The 26,664-nt window shown below is 44.3% G+C and overlaps 1 protein-coding gene across 2 annotated transcripts; it reads right to left on the bottom strand.

The window, feature by feature from the left end:
- On the bottom strand, positions 1 to 26,664 carry GAA (alpha glucosidase). Of its 2 annotated transcripts, none has more exons than XM_048491866.1 (20): positions 26,612 to 26,664; positions 25,067 to 25,665; positions 23,670 to 23,812; positions 22,084 to 22,249; positions 20,936 to 21,032; positions 19,910 to 20,029; positions 19,183 to 19,301; positions 18,878 to 19,009; positions 17,561 to 17,671; positions 17,064 to 17,177; positions 16,819 to 16,903; positions 14,000 to 14,117; positions 13,545 to 13,678; positions 13,158 to 13,309; positions 10,448 to 10,596; positions 8,789 to 8,930; positions 7,922 to 8,020; positions 7,575 to 7,739; positions 5,685 to 5,837; positions 1 to 912 (listed from the first exon to the last, which is right to left on the bottom strand). In XM_048491866.1, the coding sequence occupies exons 2-20, from the start codon at positions 25,607 to 25,609 to the stop codon at positions 853 to 855; spliced, it is 2,802 nt and encodes a 933-aa protein (XP_048347823.1). In that variant the 5' UTR covers positions 25,610 to 25,665; positions 26,612 to 26,664; the 3' UTR covers positions 1 to 852. The 2 variants fall into 2 exon arrangements, with proteins under 2 accessions (XP_048347823.1, XP_048347821.1); XM_048491864.1 differs by lacking the exon at positions 26,612 to 26,664 and adding an exon at positions 26,219 to 26,341.

The raw sequence follows: 26,664 nt of genomic DNA, 5'->3' as shown, positions 1-26,664 counted from the left end.
CAACATTCAGGATAATCTTTACTGGAAAGATACTCCACTTTTGATCAACACTGAGAAGACATTACAGATTTCAAAAGCAAAGATGCTCCATGCCCTCCCTAAGTTCCCACAGCAACTCTCTCTTTCTACATTGGATCTCTCCAGATAGAGGGTGGATTTTCTTTTTCTTTTTTCAAGTAAAAAATTGCTCTTGAGGTAGATAACCTACTTCTCCTCCTGAAGTCTGTTTCTGAAAATGGGAATATTTGGCACAAACTGTATCAGTGGCACACTTTGACTGCCTTCCCCCTAGCTGCCCTAATGACTTGAAAATGAATGATGTGACTGCTCTGAAATATTGCAGTTCTTCCCAGAGCATTTCCACTCCTGTTCCAAAAAACTATCAGTTTCCCATAATGCTTCAGAGACCAGTTCAGAATTATTCTAGCCAATGGGAGACTGGGCCTTGATTCTAAGAAGTATGGAGCATGGTAACTAAGATGGTGAATGGGAGGAGGACTCCCTCAGCTTCAGCACTTGTGCAGGCTTAATCCCAGATCTGGAAGTACCATTGCGGGTGCATTTGTCACACCCAAACAACAGTCATCTTCCTTTCCCATTATTTTTCTCCTTCAGAAAAGTAAGGACCTTACAAGAATGGCAAAGGAACAGCTCAGTCTCATTCAGAGCAAGGGTGGCTAAGCAGTTTTCTTTTAACGAAACCTTCAAGGTCCTCCTCTTTCTCCAGAAGAAACTGTTCTTTTCCTAAAGGAAGCATTCTTAGAGAAATCATCAAGATATCACATGCATTCATCAGTAGATTGTCCGTTCTTCATTGTGCTTCTGCAAAACTGATGAGCGTCCATTGTAGGGTCAGGACCAGGTGATGACAAATTGCTCTCTCATCGGCAGAGAGAGGGAGATGTTAAGGATCTGAGGGAGGAACAAAAGACAGTTAGTGGCAGCTCCTCAGTCAGGAATCACAATGAGGGATGTGGGACTAGTTCAGATGGTATCACCTGTTAGAGCATGCAAGGACGCAGGTGGGCTCACAATCTAAGAGACAGAGGCACAAATTATGTGAACCATCCTGTCTTTGAGGGTTCTATACCTGTGATTGTTGAGATCAGGGGATTCTTAAGTGATTCTGGGACCCTGGTCAATAGTCCAGAATGGAGCTCCAGAATCACTGTCAACTGTCTCCAACCAGGACCAAGCAAACAGTGGCCCCCCATGCAAGGTGGGTGGGAACCACCATTGCTGCTGGAAGCCTGCTGCCCAGACCCCAGATGGGTAGATGCAAGTGGTGGCAGGAGCTGGCTCTCCACCACTCAGACCTCATTTGCAATTATCATCAAGCAGAAGAGTCACGTTTACTTTCATCTTTGGCCCCAGGCTCGCACTTCAGGGAGGCTCACTATTTACCTGTTCCTCTAGTGCAGTGATGGCGAACCTTTTTGAGACCGAGTGCCCAAATTGCAACCCAAAACCCACTTATTTATCGCAAAGTGCCAACACGGCAATTCAACCTGAATTCTGAGGTTTCAGTTTAGAGAAAAAAATATGGATTTGGGTCTGGAGGCTGCATTACTCAGGAGTAAGCTTGGTGAGGTAGTTGGTGGCTTTGCTTTGAAGCAACAGTTGCAACTCTTTCTTTTCAACGGGTGAATCACTTAATTCTAGGAGGGTTTGCATTCAGAAGCGAAGCCACATTGCCAGCAACCAAGCTTACCCCAGGTAACGTGGATTGGCGCTAGTTCTTTTGCATGAAAATCAGTGGGGCTCTAGGGTTTTTTTCTAACAGCTTAACAGGGTTAGCTACCCATACTGCTTTTTCCCAAAACTATGTCTTAGGTTTGATGGTAATAATAATCAAGCCCAGCGGTGCAGGTTAGCCCAGTTTAGATAAAAGGGGGGCTTCCCCATGATGAACTCTGTGTGTGCCCACAGAGAGGGCTCTGAGCGCCAAATTTCCGGCACCTGTGCCATATAGGTTCACCATCACTGCCCTACAAGGTTAAGCGTACCGCTAGGATAGAGTGTGGAGATGTGCAACTTTGGGCGGCATTCCACTGTCCTATGTGCATGCTGAGGATCATGAGTGGCGCAAGTGCTGGCTCGATCTTCCCAAAGACTGGCCCCTTCTGCTTCTATAAATTCATATTTGCACAAACAGTGCGGCAGGCCAGGTCTACCATTCTCATGCATCCATCAAGTTTTGCTTTGCTGAAGCCACCTTGTTGAATTTTAGCCACAGGGCTTACCCATAACAATGGAGTCATCACTTGGCTTACAGTGACCATTTAACTTGTGTGCCTTTAGCACTTTCACAGTGGGTCCAGCGCCAGCCCAAATTATCCTGAGCTTATCTGGAAGCTTGGGAGCCAAGCAGGGGTGGCCACAGTCAGTACATTACGGATGGGGAGACTGACTCAGGAAGTTCAGGACGTGCTAGTGCAAGAACCCGCCTGCTCATCTCGGGACTTCAACACACCAGGGATGGGAAGGTCACCGCGGACTGGCTGTGACTTCGATGGCACATTCTTTCTTCTCTTCTACAACACCGCGCCAAGCTGTTCAAAGAATCAAGCAGGCTAGCTCCACAACTCTTTCGCGACCAACATTTCATTGAGAAATTCCATTTTTTGATTACCAGTCCATTACCAGCACAATGAAACTCGCCTTCAAAACCCAGCTGCTCAGGGAGAGAACCACTGGGATTAATTGTCCAAAAAAGGTTATTGGATTCTGCCACGGGTCATATTAATCACTGGAAGGCAGACGCCCAAATGTGTGGGAAAAAGGAGTCTGAGAAATGAAGCAACGAGGGCTCTTTACACCGGTAAATACCGGGCTTAAATCCGCAGCAATTGCCTTTTCTCCCCACTCCCGCTACATACGCTCATGAGAAAACAAAACAGGATAAGACTCCTCAAAAGCTGCTCCACATTAAACCGGTGAAAGCAAAGCTCTTGACTCTCATCCACAGGAAGAGCACTGCAATTCATCGCGAACAGAACCATAATTTGCTGCTAATGAGTTTGGCTTCTGAACCAAGCGAAATACTCACCCCTGTGAGCGGACCAGCTAATAACAACCAAGGCACAGAGGAACGATGCGAGATGCGCTGGCTAGACTGGCATGAGTGGACTTTCTTTTGGAGGAAGAAACATGTTCAGCTCTGCCTCTGCCACCTACCGCTGCCACCACCCAATTTAATTCAGGGTTTCTAAGTTGTTTCAGAGGTAGCCCAAAAAAGGGGAAAAAACAATTTGGCATATTCCGCGGGCAATGGATTAGAAACAGATTCTGGCCCAGAGCGCCAGTTTCACGGGTTGCCAGCCCCAGGGACAGGCAATGGTGAGAAAAAATAAAGATGGCACCCAGGAGAGAAAACCCACGCTTAGAAGGCTGGCTCTGGCGCATACCACCTCACCAAGACAGTTTTGCAATCGCGGGGTTGATTCACGTAGAACACGCATTAAAGCACGCTCCGGTGATGAACCGGGGGGCAGTCGCGGCTGTCGTGTTTGGGAACATGCCCGCCAGACCGATCTGGATGGCTCAGACTTGTTCCCACCCCATCTTGCCAGGTCTCAGAGGTTACACGCCAGGTCAGCCCTGTTCAGCACATATAGACTGGAGACCACCAAGATCACTTCTACTACACAGAGGCAGGCAATGGCAAACCACCTCTCACTACCTCTTGCCTGGAAGAAACCCCACTCAGGGGAACTCCATAAGCGAAGCTGGGACTTGGTATTGCCCTTTCCAACACCAAATCTGTTAACCTTAAGACTTTTAAGCAGCAGCAGCTGGAGAAATACTTCTCAGGTATACTCTAGGCCAGTGGATGGCGAACCTTTCAAGACCGGAAATTCAAATTGCAACCCAAAACCCACTTATTTATCGCAGAAGAGCCAACACACGACAACTTTAATCTGAATACTGAGGCTCGGCTTAGAAAAAATGGTTGGCTCTGGAGGCATGCATTACTTGGGAGGTAAAAAGCTTAGTGGTAGTGCGGTGGCTTTGCTTTTGAAACAACCGCGGCAACTCTGTCCAACGAGAATTGAATCACAACCCTAGGAGGGTTTACTCCAGAAGCAAGCCCCATTGCCAGGAAACCGAGGCTTACCCTCCTGGTAGGTAAAGAATCGCGGCTTTAAAGTTCTTCGCATGAAAATCCAGTGGGGCTTAACGAAGCGCTAACAGGGTAACCTACACTGCTTTCCCAAAACTAGGTCTTAGGTTTAATGCTAATAATCGAGCCCATCGGTCCAGGCTAGCCTAGATGTGTGGGGAGGGGGCACTCTGTTTGCGATCGCGTTCACAGAGAGGGCTCTTCCTGAGTTTCACCCTGGCACCGCGTGCTACAGAGTTCACCACACCCTGCTCTAGTGCCAGTTGTTTTAATATGGGAACTGTCTGTCATTCAGAAGTACCACTAGGCAAGAGCCTTGCCCACATTTTAGAGAAATGGGTCAAGTGGCACATTGGGGAACAGTGCTGAAAGAAGCCACAGGTGGCATGTCAAAGAGCCACATGCAGCTCCTGAGCAAACGATTGAGTATGGTTTAGGTACATAACTACATTTGTTTCAGGCATTAGAAGAAGCAATCATGCATGTCTACGTAGAAATAATCTCTAAATATTAATCTGGCTAAACCCATGTTTAAAACTGAAATACCACAGTTTCAAGTATCAAGAATTATGACAAGATGCATAAGTTTCCTTTGTATTTTTACATAATTTATTTTTACTTAATTTATCAGAAGTATCAGAAGGGGGCTGTGGTTGTACTTGTTAAAGTGTTAGACTTGTTTTAGGAAACTCAGGTTCAACTCTCAGCCAGAAACTCACTAGGTGATTTTATGCCATTCAGTTTCAGCCTTACCTACCTAAATGGGTTGTTGTGAGGATGAAAAAGAAAGAAGAATCAGGTTGAGCTCCTCAGAGGAAAGACAGGAAATAGTGATAATAATGGAACAAATATTGAGCATGAGAGAAATGAAGAAAAAGCACTTGGGATTGGCTCCAACAATATAGTGGCTGATGGCTGATCTTTCCCTGGATTCCACTCCCCCACAACAATCCTTTCTGACGTCTGCAAAGTTTATTTTTCAAGACTGTAGAACTGTAGACTGTAGAACCCATGTGGTTCTAACAGGCAGGTGCATTGGGAGGCTCCAGTGGGGAGGAGGGAAGGGGAGACATTGCCCTCTCCTTCCTCTCCCAACAGTGGCGCTGCACTGACAGAAGTGCAGAAAGGCAAATCTAATCCCCTCCCCGCTGCAGCCTCCTAACTCGCAAGACTATTAGTCCATGCCGGTCACATGGGCCCAGGAATAAGCTGACAGAAGAACAAGGAGGGCATGTAGGAAAGATCCGGGATAGTCAGCACTTTCTATTGATGGACTGCTAGATCCAACAGTTCACAGCTACTCTCTGACTGTATTGTCGAAGGCTTTCACGGCCGGAATCACTGGGGTGCTGTGTGGTTTCCGGGCTATATGGCCGTGTTCTAGCAGCATTCTCTCTCTGACTATTTCTGACTTCTGAGTCTCTACATGCATCTGCTGTATGTTTCCTTGCCGAAACAAATGGAGTTTCTCCACACCTCCCTGTATGTTGGCCTCAAGGAATACCTTTTTGTAATGCAAACAGAAACAGGCATCAACCTTGGCACTCAGAGATGACTTTACCTTAGTGTCTAAGCGGTAAGAGAAGTCTGTAACGGGGAGGCCATTTGCCAGGACGTGATGAGGAGGGCTGGGAACACCCAACACCGACGCCGCCTGCAGCAGCAGCCCATCGACTTGGCAGTTGAGCCTCACAATTTCATTAACCAGCATGCCCTGTAACAGAGGAAGGATGTGAGCAGTTGGAGATCATGGCAGTTTGGATTCATCCAAATTAAGCATCCCTCAACAATAAAGGAATATTGGGTTAGCAGAGTGCTCAAGGACAAACAAGAGATCTGTTTTGTAAGATCCAAGAAATGAAAGGGAAATCTAAAACACAGTTAGGAGTGCTGAAAGACCAACAAAGAAAAAAAATTAATTGAGTAGGATTTTTTTTCACATGTACTGCTTGGCAACTCATTTCCTTAAAATTATACCCCAATATTAGCTAACCTATTACATAATTTTTCACATACCCTTGGAGGCACGTGTACCCAGTGGTGTAGCGCCAATGGGAATGGGGGTGTGCTGCCCCAGGCGTGTAATGCTGCAGGCCAGGGCGTTCCGGGGGCAGGCGCCGCCACAGCAGGAGCACAGGGCACAGTTCCCCCTAGCTTCGCCCCTGCACGTACCCTAAGTTGGAAACCACTGGAATAGGACAAAAATTTTAAAAGTTGGGGAAAATACACTGAAGAATTTTATATAGGAGTGATGAAAGGATGGCAGATTCCTTCCAAGAAGAAACTTTTGAAGAGGAACCTACTGTTTCAGCAAGTGAGGTGACAGCTGGACTGAGAGCAATTGGGAGAAACAAATCACCAGTAGATGAGATCTCAGTTAAGCTATTCCAAACCACTCAAACTGAGTTCCATCAAAGTCTTAACAGGAATATACCAACAACTGAGGAAGACAAGAGAATGGCCACAAATTGAAAATGCTCAAACTGTATTCCGGTTCCAAAAAAGGAGACATCAAAGACTGCAGCAACTATTGGACCATTGTATCAATTTCTCACACAACTACAGTGATGGCCAAAATTTTACAGTGAAGATTGTTAACATATACAAAACAAAGAATGCCAGATATTCAAGGTGAATTCAGAAAAGGAAGAGGCACTAGAGATCATATTGCAAATTTACATTGGTGATTAGAATATACAACAAAATGTCAGAAGAAAATCAGCTTGTTTCATAGGTTACAGCAAAGCTGAAGAAAGGAGGACAAGAGGTAGACCCAAAATGTGATGAACTGACTCAATCAAGGAAACAAAAGACATGGTTTCAAATCCACACAGATTAAATGCTAGGTAAATATTGTATTGATTGGTAAACTATTCAGGGAGGTTGTTGGCTCTCCTTCTTTGAAGTCTTCCAAGAAAAGAAGTGAAGACATTTTTCAAGGGAAACCTCTGGGTGGGCTAGGGAGAATTCGACTAGATTATCTCTAAGTAGCCTTCCAATTTGGAATGTCCCATTAAGACAGATGGACCAGTAAATTTGTCATCATTGATTGCATCACATGGGCATATTTGTTCAAACCAACCTGGATTAATTTTATGTAACTGGATTCCTGGCCCTTCCTCCACTATGTTTTACAACATCTTACCTGGGGAGGAGGCAAAGCGTGAGGAGGGGAGACAAAGCGTGCCTTTCTTGCACAGATTTATAGTAGTAATTTGGCCGCACACCTCGTTCAAAGGATCTTGCACCTCTCTTAAGATCAGCCCAGTTCCCCAACCCTGTCCGCCATTTGATTGGTGTTATTTGACCTTAGAACTTGTTCCTCTCCAGAGACTCAAGGTCGATAACAAAAGATCAAAAGACAAATGTTTTAAAAGGCACAGCTAAAGGCACATTTCTTTGCTACTACTGTTCCAGTCTTGGTAACAGATTTATTTTTCAAGAAACTCACATTTCTTGCCAGAAAGAGGATCTGTGTATAATCGCCCTTCTCGAAAGTCGCCAGTCCTTCACCATCATCCCAGAACAGGTCACCTCTAGCCACCCCTTCTGATGTCAAAGCCACCACTAGGGTCATCCCCTTTTTGCGGGACTCTGTGGTTGTTAAGGCAGGCTCCTGAAGAAAGAAGATACATCCCAGCATCAAAGTCTTAGTTTCCCTTTAGTAGCACCAAGATGCCATGAAGAGAATCCTGAGGTTCTCCCTCAGTTCTACCAGCAAAGATTCCGAGTGAGCATTTATATGTTCACGCATGTAATGGTGATGATGTGCGACAGAAATTAGTAGAGGTGACTCACCTGCAATGGTAGGATGTATCCTGCACGTATGTGGACATTGATTGTGTCAAGTGGAGCTGGTAAGAGAATCCACTGACCCTTGCTGTGAATGGTAAATCCCTGAAAAGATGCAAGAATGACAGACACACAATAGGATGTGCTTGCTGGAGTTGGGGGCAGACTGAAAGAACACACAAAAGATGCCCAATATTCAGACCAAGTTGATCACCAAAGAAACATGTGAGGCACTCTCTGTGGGAGGTGACCCTCTCCTTGCCATGCCCCCCTTTTTTGTGGGGCTCCTGGTCTGGCAGGGGGGGGGGGCAGGCCTCAGAATGGGCAGGGAGATTCCCCAGTGTGCATGGAAGTCTCGGATGCCATTTTCCTCCCCAGTCAGGCCTCTCCCACCTCTTTTTGAAGGGGTTGCTGCACCCCTGCACTTTTCCCCAGCCAGCCAGAGCCCAAGCTGCCTCCTTGCCCTTCTCTCAGGGCTCGGATTGGCTCATTGCCCTGCCAGCCTGCCTCCTGCCCCGCCTCCGCAACCACCTCCCTTCAGCCCAACCTCAGTATCTCCCTTCGACATTGAGGCCGATTCAGGGGCCAGTGTGGAAAGCTGCATTTGTAAGACAAAAGAAGACAACTGGTGTGGTTAAGAGTGTCAGAGTAGGCATCCTTGGGCCACTCAGCCTAACCTGCCTCACAAGGTTGATGTTATAAGGGTACAATTGAGGAGAGAACAGTGCTGTAAACTGCTTTGGGCTCCCATTGGGGAGAAAAGCAAAGGATCCATTGTTAAATAAAAGGCAGCCACTAGTCATGGGCTCTGTCCTATTGCCAAATGCCACCCCCCCCCCAACATCTTTACCAGAGAAATCAAGTAATACTCACAGTCATCGGGTTGTACCATGTGCCCAAAGGGAAGTAGCCGCTGACTGTTGTCTTCCCTGCCTCCAGTACAGGGGTGATAAGAAGTGCTGCTCCCCACATGAGCTGCCGGTCAACATTCCATGTATTAGGGTCTTGTGGGAACCTGCAAAGAAGGCATTCATACAGACATTTCCTATACCTTTAAATAGGTGGTGGAGCTGATGGTGGTGGCTGCTGCTGGGACAAGCTCATATCCTCTCTCCTCAGTCACATTCACAGAATATGGACCAAGAACCAAGGGCTGACGTAGCTTGGGATTTGCTATCTATGGTGCAATCTCACTTTCAGGAGTGGTGATTCAAGAGTGCAGAAAATCTCTACAGCTGCTATGCCCTGCACTGCACATGCTCCAGTTTGAAGACACCTCAGTGAAGCCCTGAAGTTTTAGATCTAACCCTCAACTCTGAAGATGCTTCTTTGAGTTTGAAGCAAACTATCAAGTATAAAGAAGAAAAAACAAAAAAAAATTGACTTACTTCTATGTTGCTTTATGCCAGTGATGGCAAACCTTTTCGAGACCGAGTGCCCAAATTGCAACCCCAAACCCACTTATTTATTACAAAGTGCCAACATGGCAATTTAACCTGAATACTGAGGTTTTAGTTTAGAAAAAACGGTTGGCTCCAAGGCGTGCATTACTCAGGAGTAAGCTTGGTGAAGCAACCGTGCTAACGCTTCGAATGGGTGACTCACAACTCTAGGAGGGGTTTACTCAGAAACAAGCCCCATTGCCAGCAACCGAGCTTACTCCCAGGTAAAGGATTGTGCCCAGGCTAGTCTAGATGTGTGTGAGGGGTGTGATTTTCCACCCCCCCCAACATGATGAACTCTGTGCACGTGTGCCCACAGAAAGGTCTCTGAGTGCCACCTCTGGCACCCGTGCCATAGGTTCGCCACCGCTGCTTTATGCTGTTGACAGACTGTTGGTTTTATGACAGTTAGGATATGATGGTTATATTGCTAGGGAGGTTAATTTGAATTAAATTTTTATATTAATTAAGAGTTTTAATCTTTTTACTAACTTTGGGGAAGGCGGCATATACATTTTCTACATTGAATAATGCATCTGTGTTATAATTTTATTCCCACCCCATCCAGAATGCTACGTTGAGTCTGCTGTTGTCTTCCTACACACTATTACAAAGCTGAGCCTGTGTCTTCCACTTTCTTATGCTAGGCCAGCAGATCACATGGGAAATGTGGCATTCAGTCTCCATTGAATGCAAAACTATGGAAGTCAATCCACCCCTTCCCCTCTCCTCTCCTCTCCTTTCCCTACCCTACCCTTCCCCCCAGGATGGGTAGGTCATGACCAGATGATTGGCCCTTTCTCCTCACTGCCTTCCTAAACCGCCCTCTCCCTAACCCTCTCCCGGGTGGGTGGGCCATAATCAGAAGTTGGACCCCCTTTCCTTCCCCTCTCCCCCTCCCTCCCCTTCTCCCAAGGGTGTGTGGGCCATGACCAGATGTCAGGTCCCCTTCCCCTCTCCCCTTCCCCCCCAGGGTGGGTGGGTCATGACACATTTTACTCAGCATTCTTGAGATTCCTGACCCTGGAGCAGCCTCTGCTCCAAAACCCCACTGAATCACCACAGCCCACTCAGCTCTCGACTGACTTACTCCAGATAAAGAGGGCGGGCTACGGTCTCTCCTGCAGAATGGGTCTTGTGGAAGAGAGTGTAGAGGTAGGGAAGGAGTGAGTAGCGCAGAAGAAGGGCTTTCCTCATGGCCTGCTGGGCTCCTTGGCTGAAGGCGAATGGCTCCTGAGGCTACCAGACAGAAAGGCAAGTCATGTTGCAGAGTTCTTGCACCAGAAAGAGCATTCCCCACCAAGGTCAGATCCAGAAACCTACTCTTGACTCCCAAGCTTCCAGTCATCACTCTTATGTTCCTTCTTTTACATTCTATGGAATGGAACTGACCTCAGTGGGAGTGAACACATACGAGAATTTGCTTTATACAGAATCAGACCATTGGTCCATCAGGTTAGTACTGTCTACTCAGACTGGTAGCAGCTCTCTATGGTCTCAGGCAGAGATCTTTCACATCACCTGCTGCCTGGTCCTTTTAACTGGAGATGCCAGGGAATCTTCTGCATGCCAAAGAGATGTTTTATCACTGAGCCACAGCCCCTCCCCTAAGCAGAACCTCTGATCTGATCCTGTGCCCTATTAGCAGAGCACTGGACATTTCACTGGCCATAACTTGTGACCTTGCACCAGGGATAAATGCCAGCACAGCACATTGTCCTGGCCCAGGAGCTGCCAGTGGCTTTTTGTGAAGACCACCAGTTCAGCCCAGCACACAGGAGCCTTGCACAGCACAGCAACACAAAGGGAAGGGACTGGACACAGAAAGGAGTTACCACCCACCTAGAGGAACAATGTCCTAAAGGCTGCTGCAAGAATTCTACAAAAATAAGAAACCAGAGAAAGTGAAAATAATTGGATTGCACATTGTTAAGTGGAAAGGCAAGTGATATCTGAAGTATGGAAAATTAAAACAGCACTGGATACCATTGGATACTATTCAGTATTTCCTCTGCAAGCAGAGTTCAGCCAATATAGTTAATTTATGGGGCTGATCATCAAGGGAGAGCTGTGAGCCATCTGAGTATGGGATTTGACAACATTTATTATCTTCAGTCACACAGCATGTTTCCAGCAGTTGCAGCTGAAAACACATCGGCAACATCCAATGAAATCTCAGAAACCAGGGAGTACATAAAAGCAGAGGCTCAGCAGACATTCCCAGTGGGCACAAGATGGATTCGGTGGACACAGCTCTTCCTTACTAGCAGAAACAAAACCAGCTAAGCATATGCACTAAGTGAAAGACAATGTGCATATTATATTATACACACAAAATGGAGTAATTTATATTAAAACAGAATCAAGTTTTTCTTTTTGTACAATAAGGATATTTTTAATGATATAAATTCAAACTACAAACGAAGGACACATGAAGCTGTGGATAGATGATCTCCTTAGAACCACATCACGTAAATATCCTGGATTACATGAAGGAAGAAAGTTGGGCTATATTTTATTGATTAATTTACTAAACCTACACCCTGTCCTATATGGAGGTCTCAGAGTGGCTTGCAAGATTGAAAACTACAACAAAACAACATTAAATAGCTCTACATTCTAAAAAAAACCAGCATAAGAACACTAGAATATAAAATTGAGCACTAATAAAACATCCAATAACTCCTCATTGTATAAACAATCATAAAAACACCATAAAGCACTTCTAGAATATTACCCACCTATATATTACCCAGAATATTACCCACCCACCTCCTGCACCCCAGATCAGCAGCTTACAGAGGGGGCATCAAGAGGATCAAAGGCCAAAGGCCTTGGTGAAGAGTAAAGTCCAGGCACTGAAAGCCATAAAGGGTTGGCACCTGGCAAATTTCCATGGGGCTAGCCTTGCAGAAAGTTTCCTCCCTGGCGAATACCCACCTATATTGCAGAATATTACCCACCCACCTCCTGCACCCCAGATCAGCAGCTTACAGAGGGGGCATCAAGAGGATCAAAGGCCAAAGGCCTTGGTGAAGAAATGAGATCCAGGCACTGAGAATACATAGAGAGGGTTGGCGCAGCAAAATTTCCATGGGGCTAGCCTTGCAGAAAGCCCTCCTGGCGGGGGAAGAGATCACCAGGAAAGCCCCTCCATTTGACCTTAGTGCTCAGGCAGGTCATATGGACACAGGTGCTCCTTCAGATTGGTGGGGCCCAAGCCATTTAGGCTTGAAGGATTTACAGATATGCTATAATACACAAGCACACTAGGGTGTAAAGACCTCCACTACCTCTCACACAGTAGCAGAAACAGAACTGCACGGATTTTGTTGAGCAATTCAGAACTGCACTTCCTCCCTTTTCTACTTTGAAAGTGCCCTAACCTCATTCCTGAGAGTCATTTTTATGGAAGATCTTGGCCAGAAGTTTAACTCCTAGAGTACAGCCTATCTGCCATTTTTTTCACTTTTTTTCCTGTGGGCACAACTGGATCAGGGAACAGTTCCAATTAAGTTAGGAGGAAATGTTAACCTTTAACTCCTGTTCAACAATTAATAAAGAGTAAAAGAACAACACATATTGAAACTGCTTCTTTTAATGGCATGAAGCCAAAACTACTACACAAGCACTATTTTCTTGTTTTACAATCATGCAGGAGGAATACTGGCCCTTGCACTTCAAGCTTTGCAAATAGGGCTACAGTAACAAAAATCCTTGGGATCTACTGAATCACAGTCTTCCCCTCACCACTCCCATTCTATATTCATTACAAGACTGACCAACTATCATCACCTTACCCTGTTTCCATGGTCATTGTGGTTTCGCATGAATGGATAGAAGGCACCCAGCTGGGTCCAGCGCACACATAGCTCTTCTGAAGTGTTGCCCACAAAGCCACAGACGTCAGCACCAACCAATGGGACGCCATAGAGGTTAAAGAGCAGCATCGCTGGAGGTAGAGAAGGTAAGATACAAGGAATGAATCAACATTGAACAACACTAATGAACAAGTCTCAAGGCAGGTCACGACAGATCCCACAAGTGGGTGTTGGAGGATTCTAGTCATCATGGCACGATTCCCCTCAGCTAAAGAAGTACCACAGGCATGCAATGTCTCTCAGGCTTGACTCAGGCAAAACAGAATTTAGAGAGGCTTCCAAGGTTGGTTCTCCAAACATCTGTACCTGGTATGGTGTAGTATAAATGTTCCCAGGAGCTTGCAATATCTCCAGTCCAGTGGCCAGCATAGCGACCATGGCTTGCAAAGGTGGAACGAGAAATCACAAATGGGCGTTTCCCTCGCACTGTCACTAAAGCGCTGATAACAGAAGAGAGAGGAAAGTCAATGGTGGTCAGAAAGGGATTGAGTTTTTTATGTTCCCTTTGTGAAAGAGCACCCTGATCAATATTAGATTGCAAATTATATTGTGAAAATTACATTCTGCACTGTAGAACATAACCTCAATTAGAACATGATTTGCCATGCTACACCATCTTAACATCCAAGGCAAACCCTCATTAACCAGGAAAGACCCCAATGTGATATTTTTCACTGTCCATCTCCAAGATGCCCTCCACCTTTTGCGCAGGGTTGCCAAGGGAGAATTACCCAGTCGGCACTGCTCTGTAGCATACTCACTCATGTGAAGCAATGGCCTCCATCAGCCCATACAGATTGTGCAGGTTATAGTGAGAAGACAGATATTGCTTACTGGAAGCACAGATTGTGTGTGTCTTCAGGGAGCCCCCCAGAACACCTGTAAATAGAAGGGTGAGTGGAAATGAATGAATAAGGAGGTCCTTACGTATGAGTTTGGTGAGAAGTGTTGGATTGTTGCAGTGAACATTCTGGATCTTGAGGCTATTGGAATCACTAGTTGCTGTTAAGGGCACAGTAAAATCAGCAGCTTAGATTCTAAAAGTCCTTTCTACTCATGGTTGGCACTTGCGCTCAAGGAAGAGGAGGGAGGTGATTTTTGCCAATTTCCCCCCTCTACTTTGATCCTCATGATGTTTCTGAGGGAAGCACAGACCCACAGGAGCACAATTTCAGGGTGTCAGGGTGAAGGGGTGACAGGTGAGAAAGCCTCTGTTCATGTAGTATTACTCTGCTTGCACTGCACAGCATCCAAGCCAATCCAATTTTTTGCATATTTAGAATCTTCTATAAATTTCTATGGTTCTGGCCTGTCAGTCAATTTCATGCTTTCTATTTCAACACCCAAACTACACCAAGAGTTTTCTGTAAAACTAACCTGGTTGTTCTTCAATATGCATTCAGCAATATAACTCAGCCCCAAACAGTTAAATTAAAAAAGATTAAGAAAATGCTAATGTTAATTTAATTTCAGATAACTTCCAGTTTAGTTTTGCGACTAGTTGCATCCTCTCTGTGATAGCAGAGGAACCCAGCAGGGGGTTTACTGGTCTGGGAACTACCTCAGACCTGAGTTGTCATCTCCAGATCAAGAAGAGGGACCTAAGATTGCCCATATTTTTCCAGAAGGGGTCTCCTCAGGAGGCAGATGAGTTGGAGGACCCGTCTCCCTGCCCTTGAGTTGAAGTCCCAGGAGACGGATTGCCATCTTTGCTAAACCCGGCTGAGGAATCTTGAAGATTAAAGCTGTTCCAACCCAGATTTCTTGTACCTGGAATATTCAGACCTAGGAGGGGGGGGGGGGAAGCTATCTGAGAATTTGATGTGGCCATGAAGCTGGCTGTTTTGTGGGAAAAGATTGGATGGAAGATCCATGCATTAGCTGTGAGTTTATTAGAGAACTCTAAAAATGAAGTAAAAGGATACCAACAACAACCACTTAACATAAAAAGATAGAAAATATTGCTGAAATATTGTTATAATACCATATGTGAAAAGTTAAAGGAGAGATAAACTTGTTTTTGAACTGAGAATTTGATTATTGCATTGGTTGAAATTCACAAACACCAAGACAACTTCAAGAAGGGACTCTGAGAATTAACAAAGCTTGGCTACCAGTACTTAAAAACACCAGAATCAAAGGCATGCTAAGTTCATGGACAATGGACTCCACCCAGACACAGGATTTGCATTCACCAATACTGCTGCTGCTGCAGGGAATGCAAATGTGACTACAAATGTAAATGGACTGATAACCCCACCCGCAATACAATGCACTCAACCACACCTTTGCATAGCAAGTTCCACCCAAACACTTACTGATTGGTCCCCCACCCTGGGACATGAACAATATATACCCCACTAAACATCCTTCTTACTAGACACAGTGTGTAACAGACTTCTCTCTGTGATACACCTCTGAAGATGCCAGCCACAGATGCAGGCGAAACGTTAGGAACAAGACCTACCAGACCACGGCCACACAGCCCGGAAAACCCAACACAACCAGTATCTAGAGTTAACTTTAAATCAAAGATGAGATAGCTGGAAGTCATTGTAGGGTGTGTAATGCGTTGTATTTTTTATGTTCTAACTTGTTTTTTTCTCGCTGTTGTTGTTGGCGTCTATGTATGTATTCATTTATTTCTTATGTGAGAAAAAATTATTATTCAAATAAATGCTAATTTAAAGATTATGGATTCTTGTTCAAGGAACTATTGAATTGTACTGGAAAAAAATTCAAGCAACTTCCCTCTCTAATCAACATTTTCTCTTTTTGGAAAGGTTGTGCCAGTCATCATACAATCATGCACAGAATTTTAAGTGGTTAAGGTACATCAATGCTAAGCATTTAGTTATTCTCAGGTATAACACAGAAGAAGAAGAAGAAGAAGAAGAAGAAGAAGAAGAAGAAGAAGAAGGAGGAGGAGGAGGAGGAGGAGGAGGAGGAGGAGGAGGAGGAGGTTGGATTTATATCCCCCCTTTCTCTCCTGCAGGCGCCACTGCTGCTCCTTGTAAAAAAAAAGTCATAAATTGCCAGTGCAGAAATCATAAATAGTTTTATTTTGTATAAATTCCATCAAAAGATTTCAGGACTTCTCTTTCCTTCATAACTTTAGGTTCTAATTTGTGAAGTACCACTACTGCTCCAATAACTTGCACATTTTTGTTACTTAGCAGAAATGTTATTTTCCATGCCATTGAAAAAACGTTCATAGATCCATTAAATTCTTCTGTTCTTACTTTATTAAATGCTGATTCACAATTCTAGGGCTCAGGGGTCTTAAGATAACTGTGGAGTCAGCAAGTAAGGAGTACTCCCTGTACAATGCTGCACATATATATTTGTAGACATCTTACTTCAGCTTTAATGTTATTAAACAGAGTAAGGACTAGGGAATGAAGTTATACTGTTATTAAAATAACTGAGTTAATACTAGAGAAGTGATCAAAACAGAATGAATTGTTGGCCATTGTTAAAATTCCTAAGATACACAAGTTCCTCAACTGTCTCATGCCAATACAAGAATAATTAAGTTCATATTCCACCAATAGCCTACATTTTCCCTACTATTTCTTACCTGGCACATAAGGGGGGTTCTCCAGTTTGTTATTCGGACAGCCATCCAAGGAACCTTCCACAAAGTTGGATGGCTCATTCATGTCCTAAAAGGAAAACAAAAGGATGTGTGGCATATGAGAGTTTTGATTTCATGGTAGGAACATCCTGTTGAAACAAATGAATTGTGCGCTTTATCTTTTAAAAAAACTTTAGCTGTTAGTACTACCACCTTCCAGCATATAAGAGAGAGAGAGAGAGACTCACGATCCACATGCCATCAAAGGGCACTTGGTCATGGAAATCCTTCACCATGTTGTGCCACCACAGCTGGGCCTGTGGGTTGGTAAAGTCCGGGAAGGCAGTGGGTCCAGGCCAAACCTGAAAGATAAAGGGCCAAAACTTTCAAGAAATGCCAGTAGGCTGTATTTATTATCTGTGTTTAGAACACTTTTTGTTTACGTAAAATCCTTTCAGTGAAGATGAAGATGGAAAAACTAAGGGACTAAAGAAGCACAGCCGGTTCAGTGAGAAAGTAAAATCCTCTCTAATTTCTAGATATGTCAAAAAGCGCTGCAACAAATGTTGTTTTGGGCACATTCAGAATGCATATTGTTTTTCTTTTATGTCCTCAGTATTTGTATTTCTTCCCAATAAAACGAGTTATAAAAATACATGTCAACTCAGTTAAAATCTGCATTATGGTTTCAGCTAATGGCTGGTGCACTACCTTCCAAGGCTGACAACTGGAACTCAAGACTCACCTTCCCTATCAGAGGCTGCCCTGTTGCATTTAAGATGAAGACACCTTGTTTCAGGCCTTCATCATAGGGTTTGTAACTACCAGAGGGGCTGGAACTACTGATACCAGGATCCTAAAAGGGATGCAAAAGAGAAGAGATACTCAGAAGTAGTGGATATGGCAGGGCACAAAAAGGCAAAGAACAATAGTACAGTGAAGACGGCTCCGTTTGGAAAAGTTGCAAGCTTTGTGGATCAAATGCTGCATGGGGCAGAACAGACAGAGGATGCTTTAGTTAGATGCAGGGAATCCAGATTTTGGCATTCAGTTACTTTAAACAGGTAATTAAAAATCCCAGCTCACACCCAGTGATGCAAATTGGCAAATAGCTTATTTTGCATTTGGAATGCAAAATCAGACAAGGACATAACTTTTAAGCATTTTTCAGCAGTAACCCTGGTTGGAAAATAAAGCATGCAAGTAAGCCATACAAGCCCTTACAAACTACTTTTGGTTTGTCGAAGGCTTTCATGGCCGGATTCAACAGGTTGTTGTGGGTTTTCCGGGCTGTGTGGCCGTGGTCTGGTAGATCTTGTTCCTAACGTTTCGTCTGCATCAGTGGCTGGCATCTTCAGAGGCGTCTCACAGAGAGAAATGTGTTAACTGGACACAGTGTGTAACACACTTCTCTCTGTGATATACCTCTGAAGATGCTGGCCACAGATGCAGGCGAAACGTTAGGAACAAGATCTACCAGACCACGGCCATACAGCCCGAAAAACCACAACAACCAGTACTTTTGGAAGGCTACTTTCTCTGCTGTTTGAACATATGAATCTGCGTCATACTACTACTGGTCCATGTAGTTTAGTATTATCTTCTCCAACTGAAAACAGCTCTTCAAGGTCTGAGGAGGAGACCTTTTCTAGTCCTGAAACTCAAGCCCTACTGGGATTACAGAAACTGATACTGGGAATGTCTACATTCAAATCATATCCTGTCCTTCTACTGAATGATCAGTTTTCTGCTGTGTAAGCATAATAAGCTTATTCCCGCCTCATATTTCTCAATATTTTTCACCCCTACCAGTAAAGGCTAGCAATGAAAGCTGCAATCCACCCCAGGGACTACTTGTAAGGAAGAGTCTGCAGTACAGTTGCAGCTGGGACGATTTCCAAAAGATCACATTCCTTCACAGCTGCTTAAGACACAGAGACCCATTCTTTAATGCAAGAAGGGAGATCAACAAGAGATTAGCCATTGTAATGCATTATTTCCAGAGATACAGAGTGAAGTTGGCTCTGCAGACACAGGAAGAATTCAGGCTTCACTAACTCACCACAATCATGACGTACCTCCGGCCATCACGATGGAAAGCACGCACCATGTCGGGCATACCTCGGAACCTATTCTTATCGAAGGTAAAATCCCTCTTTGCATCAGCATAATCCAGGTCATTCCACTGCACATCCTGCTAGGCACAAGAATGTGGCATCAGTGAGGGTACAGGGCCCTCCACCCCTATTCAGCTAGTTTCTATTCGGTGCAAAGGAACAGCATTGAAACTTTACTGGCTCCCACACCTCCTATCCATCAAAGAGGAGCCTAGAACACCTTGGAACAAACCAGAAGGAAGTTACCTACCAGGGGAAACTGTGCTGCTGTCATGTTCTTGACTACTTCCTGAGTGATAGCTGTGGAGGTGTATCCCCAGCGACAGAGATGGAATCCCAGAGCCCAGTATGGGGGCATGAAGGGGTACCCTGAAGGAAGCAAACAACAAAAACAAAAAAAAACCGGTTTCAAAGACCCTTCCAACAAGCCCCTGAAGCTCTCAAGCTTTCTACCTGGAGAAAATACCACACTCAGCATTTTATTTCTAAAAAGGTGTAATTTTCCAACCAAAATTTCATTTGCAATTAGTAAAGTCTAGTATAAAATGGTGGCTTAAAATTAGATCAGATAGAACCTGATCTGTTTCTCATCTGTTTTTGATGGCTAAGAAGCCATCTGCTTTGACAGCTAAGAAGGAAGGCAACCACTACTCTACCCCCAAATATATTCCTTCAAGAATTCTGCCTGTCAGACTTTTTATATGGATATAAATTGCCTGGTTCAACATTTTTCTGCCTGTAGAAATGTTAGTGGCACAGGCCTAACCCAGAGCCAGAGAATAGGCTTGGATTGCAGAACTGCTTTCAACCCCAATACTGGATGCTGCTAGTCTGCAGCATTAGGAACAAAGCACAGATCTTCATTGATGGTCACAACTGACCACCAAGATAGTCATCTTGACAAGGCTGGCACTGGGGAGAAAGCACTTGACTGAGTTATGGGCTGCCATCTCATAGGGAAGAATGTAAATGCCTACCAATGACATCCATATATTGGCCAATCACGCTCTTTGGATCTGGGCCCAGAAAGATATAGAAATCCAGGATACCCCCAGTTGTTCTCCATGTTATGGCTGGACTGGGCTGCAGTATCACATCTGTAAAGCCATGGAAATAACGAGTTTTCATTTACAGACCACACACTGCATTACCAATAATTCTCCCCTCCCAAAATTATAATTTTGCCAGCAATACCACCGAGCTGCCACCCACCTGTTGCACTATTTTTGAATGATCTGTATTGCTACAAGCATTTGGCTCTTTAGTGCTTTGAGGAAAAAATGCTGAGAATAAATTTGCTAGATACTAGAAGGAGGTATATAAATGAAGCACTTTTTTACTCAAAGAGAACTTAGCTCGTAGCTTGTAGAAGTCACCATCACGGGGTGTGAAGAAGGCTACTCTAAAACAGGATTAGATGTCCAGAGGAGCTAGACCCATCAAATATTGTTCATCATGATGACTCCATGTTTAGAGCTAGTAACCCCTGACTACCAGTGCTGAGGGGCAACAATATGAGCTTTGAATTCATTGCCCTGCATGCAGGTTTTCAAGAGGAATCACTGTCAACCACTCTGAGAAATCAAGAGGAGTCTGGCCAACCACAATATGGGCTTTGAATTCATTGCCCTGCATGCAGGCTTTCAAGAGGAATTCGGTCAATCTGGATGCTGGACTATATGGACCATTGGTCTGATCCAGTACAGTAGGGCTTACATCTTATGAAATACCAAAATATTGTGTCTCTCTCATTGAATGGATGTTATTTTTAAAACCTTAACGTATATGAAAACAGATTTCTGCACAGTGTTTAAACGGCTTTCAGGAACAATGCCCATTTAAAGTAATTTGCCTTCTGAGAACAGAATTTGTGTCATAACCACAAAGAAACCAATTTTAGTTTAGAGTACATTCTGCTGGAGTAAGTGCCACCTGATGCTAGGATACTGTATGACATTCATGTTGGCTTTGCACATAAGGAAACAAAGAACTGAGACACATACCCATGGCATTGCTGTTCAGCAAAAAGACTCCATGGGCCAAGCCACCTTCTTCTAACACCAAGTAGAAAGGGTGTGAGCCATATAGATTTGCAGAGGGCTGAGAACACAGGAAGAATACATGCATAGTCATATGACATACTCAAGCATGGTATAGACAGGAAGAAGACTATAGCAATGGGTCTATTGCTTGGGACATGGCGTAATAAAGAACTTCATAGCCAAACCAGATCAAACGAAGGATTTTCCCAACATAGCATCCTGTTCTTAATAATCAGGAAAAAAACCTTCAAGTGTCATCTCATCAGAAGTTGAGTTCAGAAAACAATTTGGCCATTCCCATTCCCTAGAATCAGACTCAGATGCCTTATCAACATTACCTTTTTCAAAAGTATACCACTTTGTCATGTTTTGCCAAAGATTCTCGGAAATAGTAGCAAGGGTGCTGGGGATTCTCTGCTAGAGATTACCTAGATCTCATCACGACACAAAGTTTTCAGGCAAGACAGGAATTAGTAAAACATCACTTCAAGTGTGTGGAATGAATATGGAGAGGGAAACTTAAAAGTGTTCAGTTAAGTGGGTGGTCATTATGCCCTCCCTTGCAGTCAGGTACTTTTCAAGGTGATCAGTCTGGGCTCACTCAGTGGAAAGAAACATTAAATAGCTGCAGGTGGGCAGCAATGAGGAAACACAACCAAACGGGGCCTCAGAAATCCTGGGAAGATAGCTGAGATGTTGCAGTTCATAGAAATTCCATTAAAGCATTGGGCTAGGCAGGTGCATATAGTTACCTTTTCTTTCCCCCCCCAGGAATAAGGATAGGTCAAAAACAGAATTTATGATACCCTTTCCATTACTTGAAGAACGAAAAACAACCTTCTTTTTATTCTTTTCCTTAATAAAATTTGATAACTTTTACAAAGTTCTATGGATTTCTTGTAGAAGCAACTCTCTGAAAACTCTGGCAACCAAGATTCCGAGCTTGCCCAACCTCTAGTTAAGCCAGTCTGCCCTTTGCTAATTTCCCCACACTAAAAAGGGCAGACCCCAGCATTTTAGGTAACAGATGAGCTGGTTAATAGAGCATCTATGATCCATAAGCCTTTTGGAAAAGGTAGTATACCACTCTACCATTTTCTATCCCTTACCACAGGCGCCACGTCCCGATTCCAGAGGGTGACCTTAGTCCAACTGACATTAAGGATGAGTGAGGTCAAATGTTCACCCAGTCCAGAGATGAAAGCCGATGGCAGGGAGGTGGAGATCTGCAGGAACTGGTCAGCATAGAACAAAGGAGCCACTGAGGTATTGAGTCTGTTGGGGAGAAAGCAGACAATTTCAGCAAACAAACTGCAATTGTGAGGAACTTTTGGACACTTAAAGGTGGGTTCACATGGCCAGCGGTTGTATGATAATGTTAAAATTTACCATGTGAGGAACTGGTTATCTGTAGTACCCAGTCATAAAGTTAAATTCTGAATTGCTAAAATTACTCCAAAGCTTCAGATCTTTTTCACACTATCATTTGGGTGTCAGTTCCTTGTAATGCTCTTCTGCATTACTGATACGTGCAATCATATGGGAAGGACAGAGAGAGGCACTAAGATGGGAATTCCCAAGTAATCAACATACCCCACAGCTGGGTATGACAGCCAAACAGCTCCTACAGTTTGGTATACCTCAATGCAAGGGGCCTCAGAAATCCTTACAAGCAGAGTAGAAACATCTGCTTAACAGCATGGTTAGATGTTCTAGATTGCTACTTCATCATATGGTATAGGCACTGCAGAATATTTCTTTAAATGGTGGCATCTCCCCCCCCCCCCCAATATTTCCTTGCATGAAACTTCACATCCACACACCAAGGAAGTGCAGGGTTATTAAGCAGAAGAGGGCAATGCCAAACCACCTCTTAAATCCCTTGCCTTGAAAACCCTACTGGGTTGCCGTAAGTCAGCTGTGATGATGGCACTTTACATACATATTCTACTTACAACAAACTATACATAGTAGAACAGACTACAGTCTCTAATCTATCCAAGTTACTTCGTGAATTATTTTGTACAGTGCAGCTCTATTGCCTGCATAGAAAAGCCCTATTGAATAACTCAGTTTTATATAGTTTGCAGAAAGCCAGGAGAGTGGGAGCCTTTCTGACCTCCTTAGGCAAGCCATCCCAAAAGGTGGGGCCATAACAGAGAAGGCACTTCTATGAGCAGTTGTTGAATTTTCTACAAATACAACAGTTGTAGAAAAGCATCATTCTGCTGATACTACCAAGAGGATAAAAAAAGCCAAAAGGAGTAATCACTTTAGATCAGAGCTATAATTGTGACCCATTATAAAGGATGGGATTAAACTGGGTGTTCAGAATTGCAAACTACAATCTTGAGTACTGGAGGCTGCTCCAAATTATATTTTTAAGATGTACATCTAAGATTCTTTAAATTATTTTCAAAAATCAAATGTGTGAACAAGACAAGTACATGTGTGGATCATTAGACAGTCAGTATTGCCAGCAGTAAACTGCCAGGTGTAGACTCAGGAATGAATTTGGATTCCCTGGCATGTAAGGTATGGAATGATCCTCATACATCTGGAGCACATTGGAAAGATGTGCAGGGCAATCGGTTCCAGACATTCTCACACTAGGATCTTCACCTTTTCTGTGTTGCTTAGACCAATATTCCAAAAGGCAAGAACATTTGTCTATAGGAAATCAGGAGCCACTTACAGGACTTGTCCATTGGATCTCCGAACAACAAGGCCAAAGGGATCAGCAGAGAACTGAACAGAGTAGAGAGTTGAGGATGCCTTGCTGCTCATTTGAGGAGTTTCCAAAGGGACTTCAAAGCGTTTGTTGGCTGGATCTTTAAGCTAGGATGAAAAAAGAGCAAAAAGAGCAAACAGAGAGGGGTGGGGGTGGATTTTACAGTCAGATAGGCTCCACATAGATATTCCTGACTAACCAATGCAAATTCAGAACATTAATGAATACAAGTCAGGATGTCACAGACTCAGGATCTAGACCAGGGGTAGGGAACCTGCGGCTCTCCAGATGTTCAGGAACTACAATTCCCATCAGCCTCTGTCAGCATGGCCAATTGGCCATGCTGGTAGGGGCTGATGGGAATTGTAGATTCCTGATCTATCTGAATCTAGTTCTGTTAGAAAGATACTTCAAAGAAGGAGATCCTTGACGTAGCTAGGACCAAAGATACCCAGACCAATGCAACTCAATGTTTTTGAGGACTAGTAGGTGCCACCCTCTCCCAACTCAAGTTACAATTCTGTTAAAGAATATGTGGAGCAGAAATCTCAGCAAGGGCTGACACACAGCTTGCCTGTGCCTGCATCCTGATCCTTCCTTGTAAGTGAGATCAGTGGGACTCTCTCAAGTACAGGCTTGCAGCCTTCATTGCTATGTCCAAGTAACACCCTGCTCTCTGCCAATTAAGACTGAACTTCAAAATCAATACAAATTATGCTCCATTAGAAAGTGTGCCTGATGCCTTTTCTGCAATCTGTTCTATTTGCATAAGTTTACTTTGGTTTTGGTGATCATGGAAAGTACAAGGTATGCAAGATACTACAAACCTTCCTCGCCAGTGGCAATTTTATTTGGCTATTCCTTTAGCTGTTGAGACATACAATTTGGAATCTATCTTCACAACTGTAATGGCCAAATATATTTTAAAAAATTAAGAAACAGGATTCTTAGGAAGCTGTCCTGAGCTCAGAATCACATTCTATGCTTCTTCTGTACTCCTACAGAAGTTTTGGAGGACAGCTTGGCCTCTGAGCAAGTTCTGTTCAGAAAGAACATGATTTAAGCTAGGCTAGGATATGTGCAGCCTGCTATACAGCAGAACAACAGACTATCTTCGTGTGATTGTTCCTGAGGAAGAGTGCCTACTTGGATTAAGACTGGGGACACCCAAGTTTGAATCCCCACTGTCCTGTGGAAATACGCTGAGTGACCTTAGGCCCTCCTGCACATAAAACCTAAACTATTACACAGGGGTGGTGTAAGGATAGAATAGGAGGCCAGTAGAACAATGCAAACTGCTTTGGGTGCCCGTAGGGGAGAAAGGTGGCATACAAATGCAGTAAAATAAATACAATACTCACTGTGAAGTGAAGCCTACCCTCTGTCTCAAACATCACATCCAGCTGCAAGTTCATTATGTCATCTGGGAGAAAAGTGGGCGTATCACGGGTCAAGCGGGCAGTATAGCCAGTTTCAGTGGCAGTCAGGTTCTTCATCTTGTAACTTGGATAGTTGGGAGGGAAAAAGCACCACGGACTCCCTGTGGTAGAATCCACGTGAGAAACGGGGATGTAACAGCAGCCCCGAGCCTGACATTCTTTTTGAGAGATGAGCTTTTCTGGGGCACAATCAAAGCGCCTGTCGGGAGGGATGTCACAGGTTGTAGGCTGCAAGACAGAGCCTTTGGAGGATTCTGCCTGCTCCACAAATGTCTGTTCTTGTGCCGCTTCTTCTCTGCCTTTGTTCTCACCCCTATAAACATCCCACAACTGGGAAGTGACTGTAGGGCTCGTGACTGCCAAAGTAATGCCATGGACACTGAGCACAGTAACCACTGCCGTGATAGCCAAAACCTTCAGGATCTTGCACAGCCTTTTCTGCTCAGTCTTCTCGGTCATTATCATTGCAACCAGCAAGGAGAGGACAGGTGTGCACTTCTCAACAGATGCAAAACTTATCTCTGCAGACAAAAGGCAGAAATAGGAACATCAGGAACAAAGGCTAATGAAGCTAAAGCCAGTTCTAACTTCCTTGTTTACAGCTCCTAGTGTCTTATTTCTAAGTTTAAACACAAGTACTGATAAAACTTTTAGAATTCTGCACCCCAAATGTTAGGCCACCAAAAATATGTGTTTCCACATTCAGAGACTCTGCTCTACAAGGAGATGTTTACCATTCCTTGGTCCAAAGCCTGGTTTCTGTGCAAACTGCTTCAAAGCAGGGTGCCTCCAGAAGAAATGAAGGTTATGAAACCAGAAGCAGCAGTATCCCAAAATAAGTTTTGGAGCACTCCAAATCATACACCGACAGATTCTGGGGACAGTGTCGGTGAGAGGATGCAGACCATACAGCAGTGCAAAGTCTGGTTTCGACTCATGGTGACCCTACATAATTAACCCAGAACTCACCCTCCACACACATCTAATACTGCTTTCCAGCATTTAGTTGTCCCTATTAAAGCACCTATTCATTCAGCCATCCACAAAACATTCATTTATAATAGAATGGAATACTTTTCTAACTTAGCCTCGGTAAATTCCTTGCTCTTCTTCCGGTTTCTCCGCTCTACAGAAAAGGGACGGGGCGGTGGGGTTGGGCGGTGACCTAATTTCACATGCAATTTCCAATAAATTCGCCAGAAAACCGGCAGGTGCAAGCATCCCCAGCAAGGAAGTGCAGTAATTAAAAACAGTTTCGTCTTTGGATTTCCCTGTCTGTGGAAGGTACAGAAGCTCTACCAAGGGGGGAAAAAATCCCTAGAAATTCCCATTTTCTTTCCGTATAATAATAATAATATTCTTAGGGGAATTTTAGTATCGGAATTTCAGAGCAAGAAAGCCCGAGCTCGCTCCGGAGGGAGTGGACCTCAAAGGAGCCGCCCTCGTTCCTGCCGCTGCAAGACTCACCCTGGGGCGACCTGCACTCTGCTCCTCCTGCAACCAGCACAGAACAGCCAAGT

This window comes from Sphaerodactylus townsendi, linkage group LG03, assembly GCF_021028975.2.
Source record: "Sphaerodactylus townsendi isolate TG3544 linkage group LG03, MPM_Stown_v2.3, whole genome shotgun sequence".
In the NCBI taxonomy this organism is placed as follows: Eukaryota; Metazoa; Chordata; class Lepidosauria; order Squamata; family Sphaerodactylidae; genus Sphaerodactylus; species Sphaerodactylus townsendi.
This window is presented reverse-complemented; position numbering and strand designations above follow the sequence as displayed.

Coding starts and splice junctions, on each gene's coding strand:
- GAA (XM_048491866.1), bottom strand. CDS start 25,609: ATGATAATGACCGAGAAGACTGAGCAGAAAAGGCTGTGCAAGATCCTG. Junction 20,030..20,935: donor GCTGAACAGCAATGCCATGG/GTATGTGTCTCA, acceptor ATGGCTTTACAG/ATGTGATACTGCAGCCCAGT. Junction 10,597..13,157: donor ACAATGACCATGGAAACAGG/GTAAGGTGATGA, acceptor TCTGTCTGGTAG/CCTCAGGAGCCATTCGCCTT.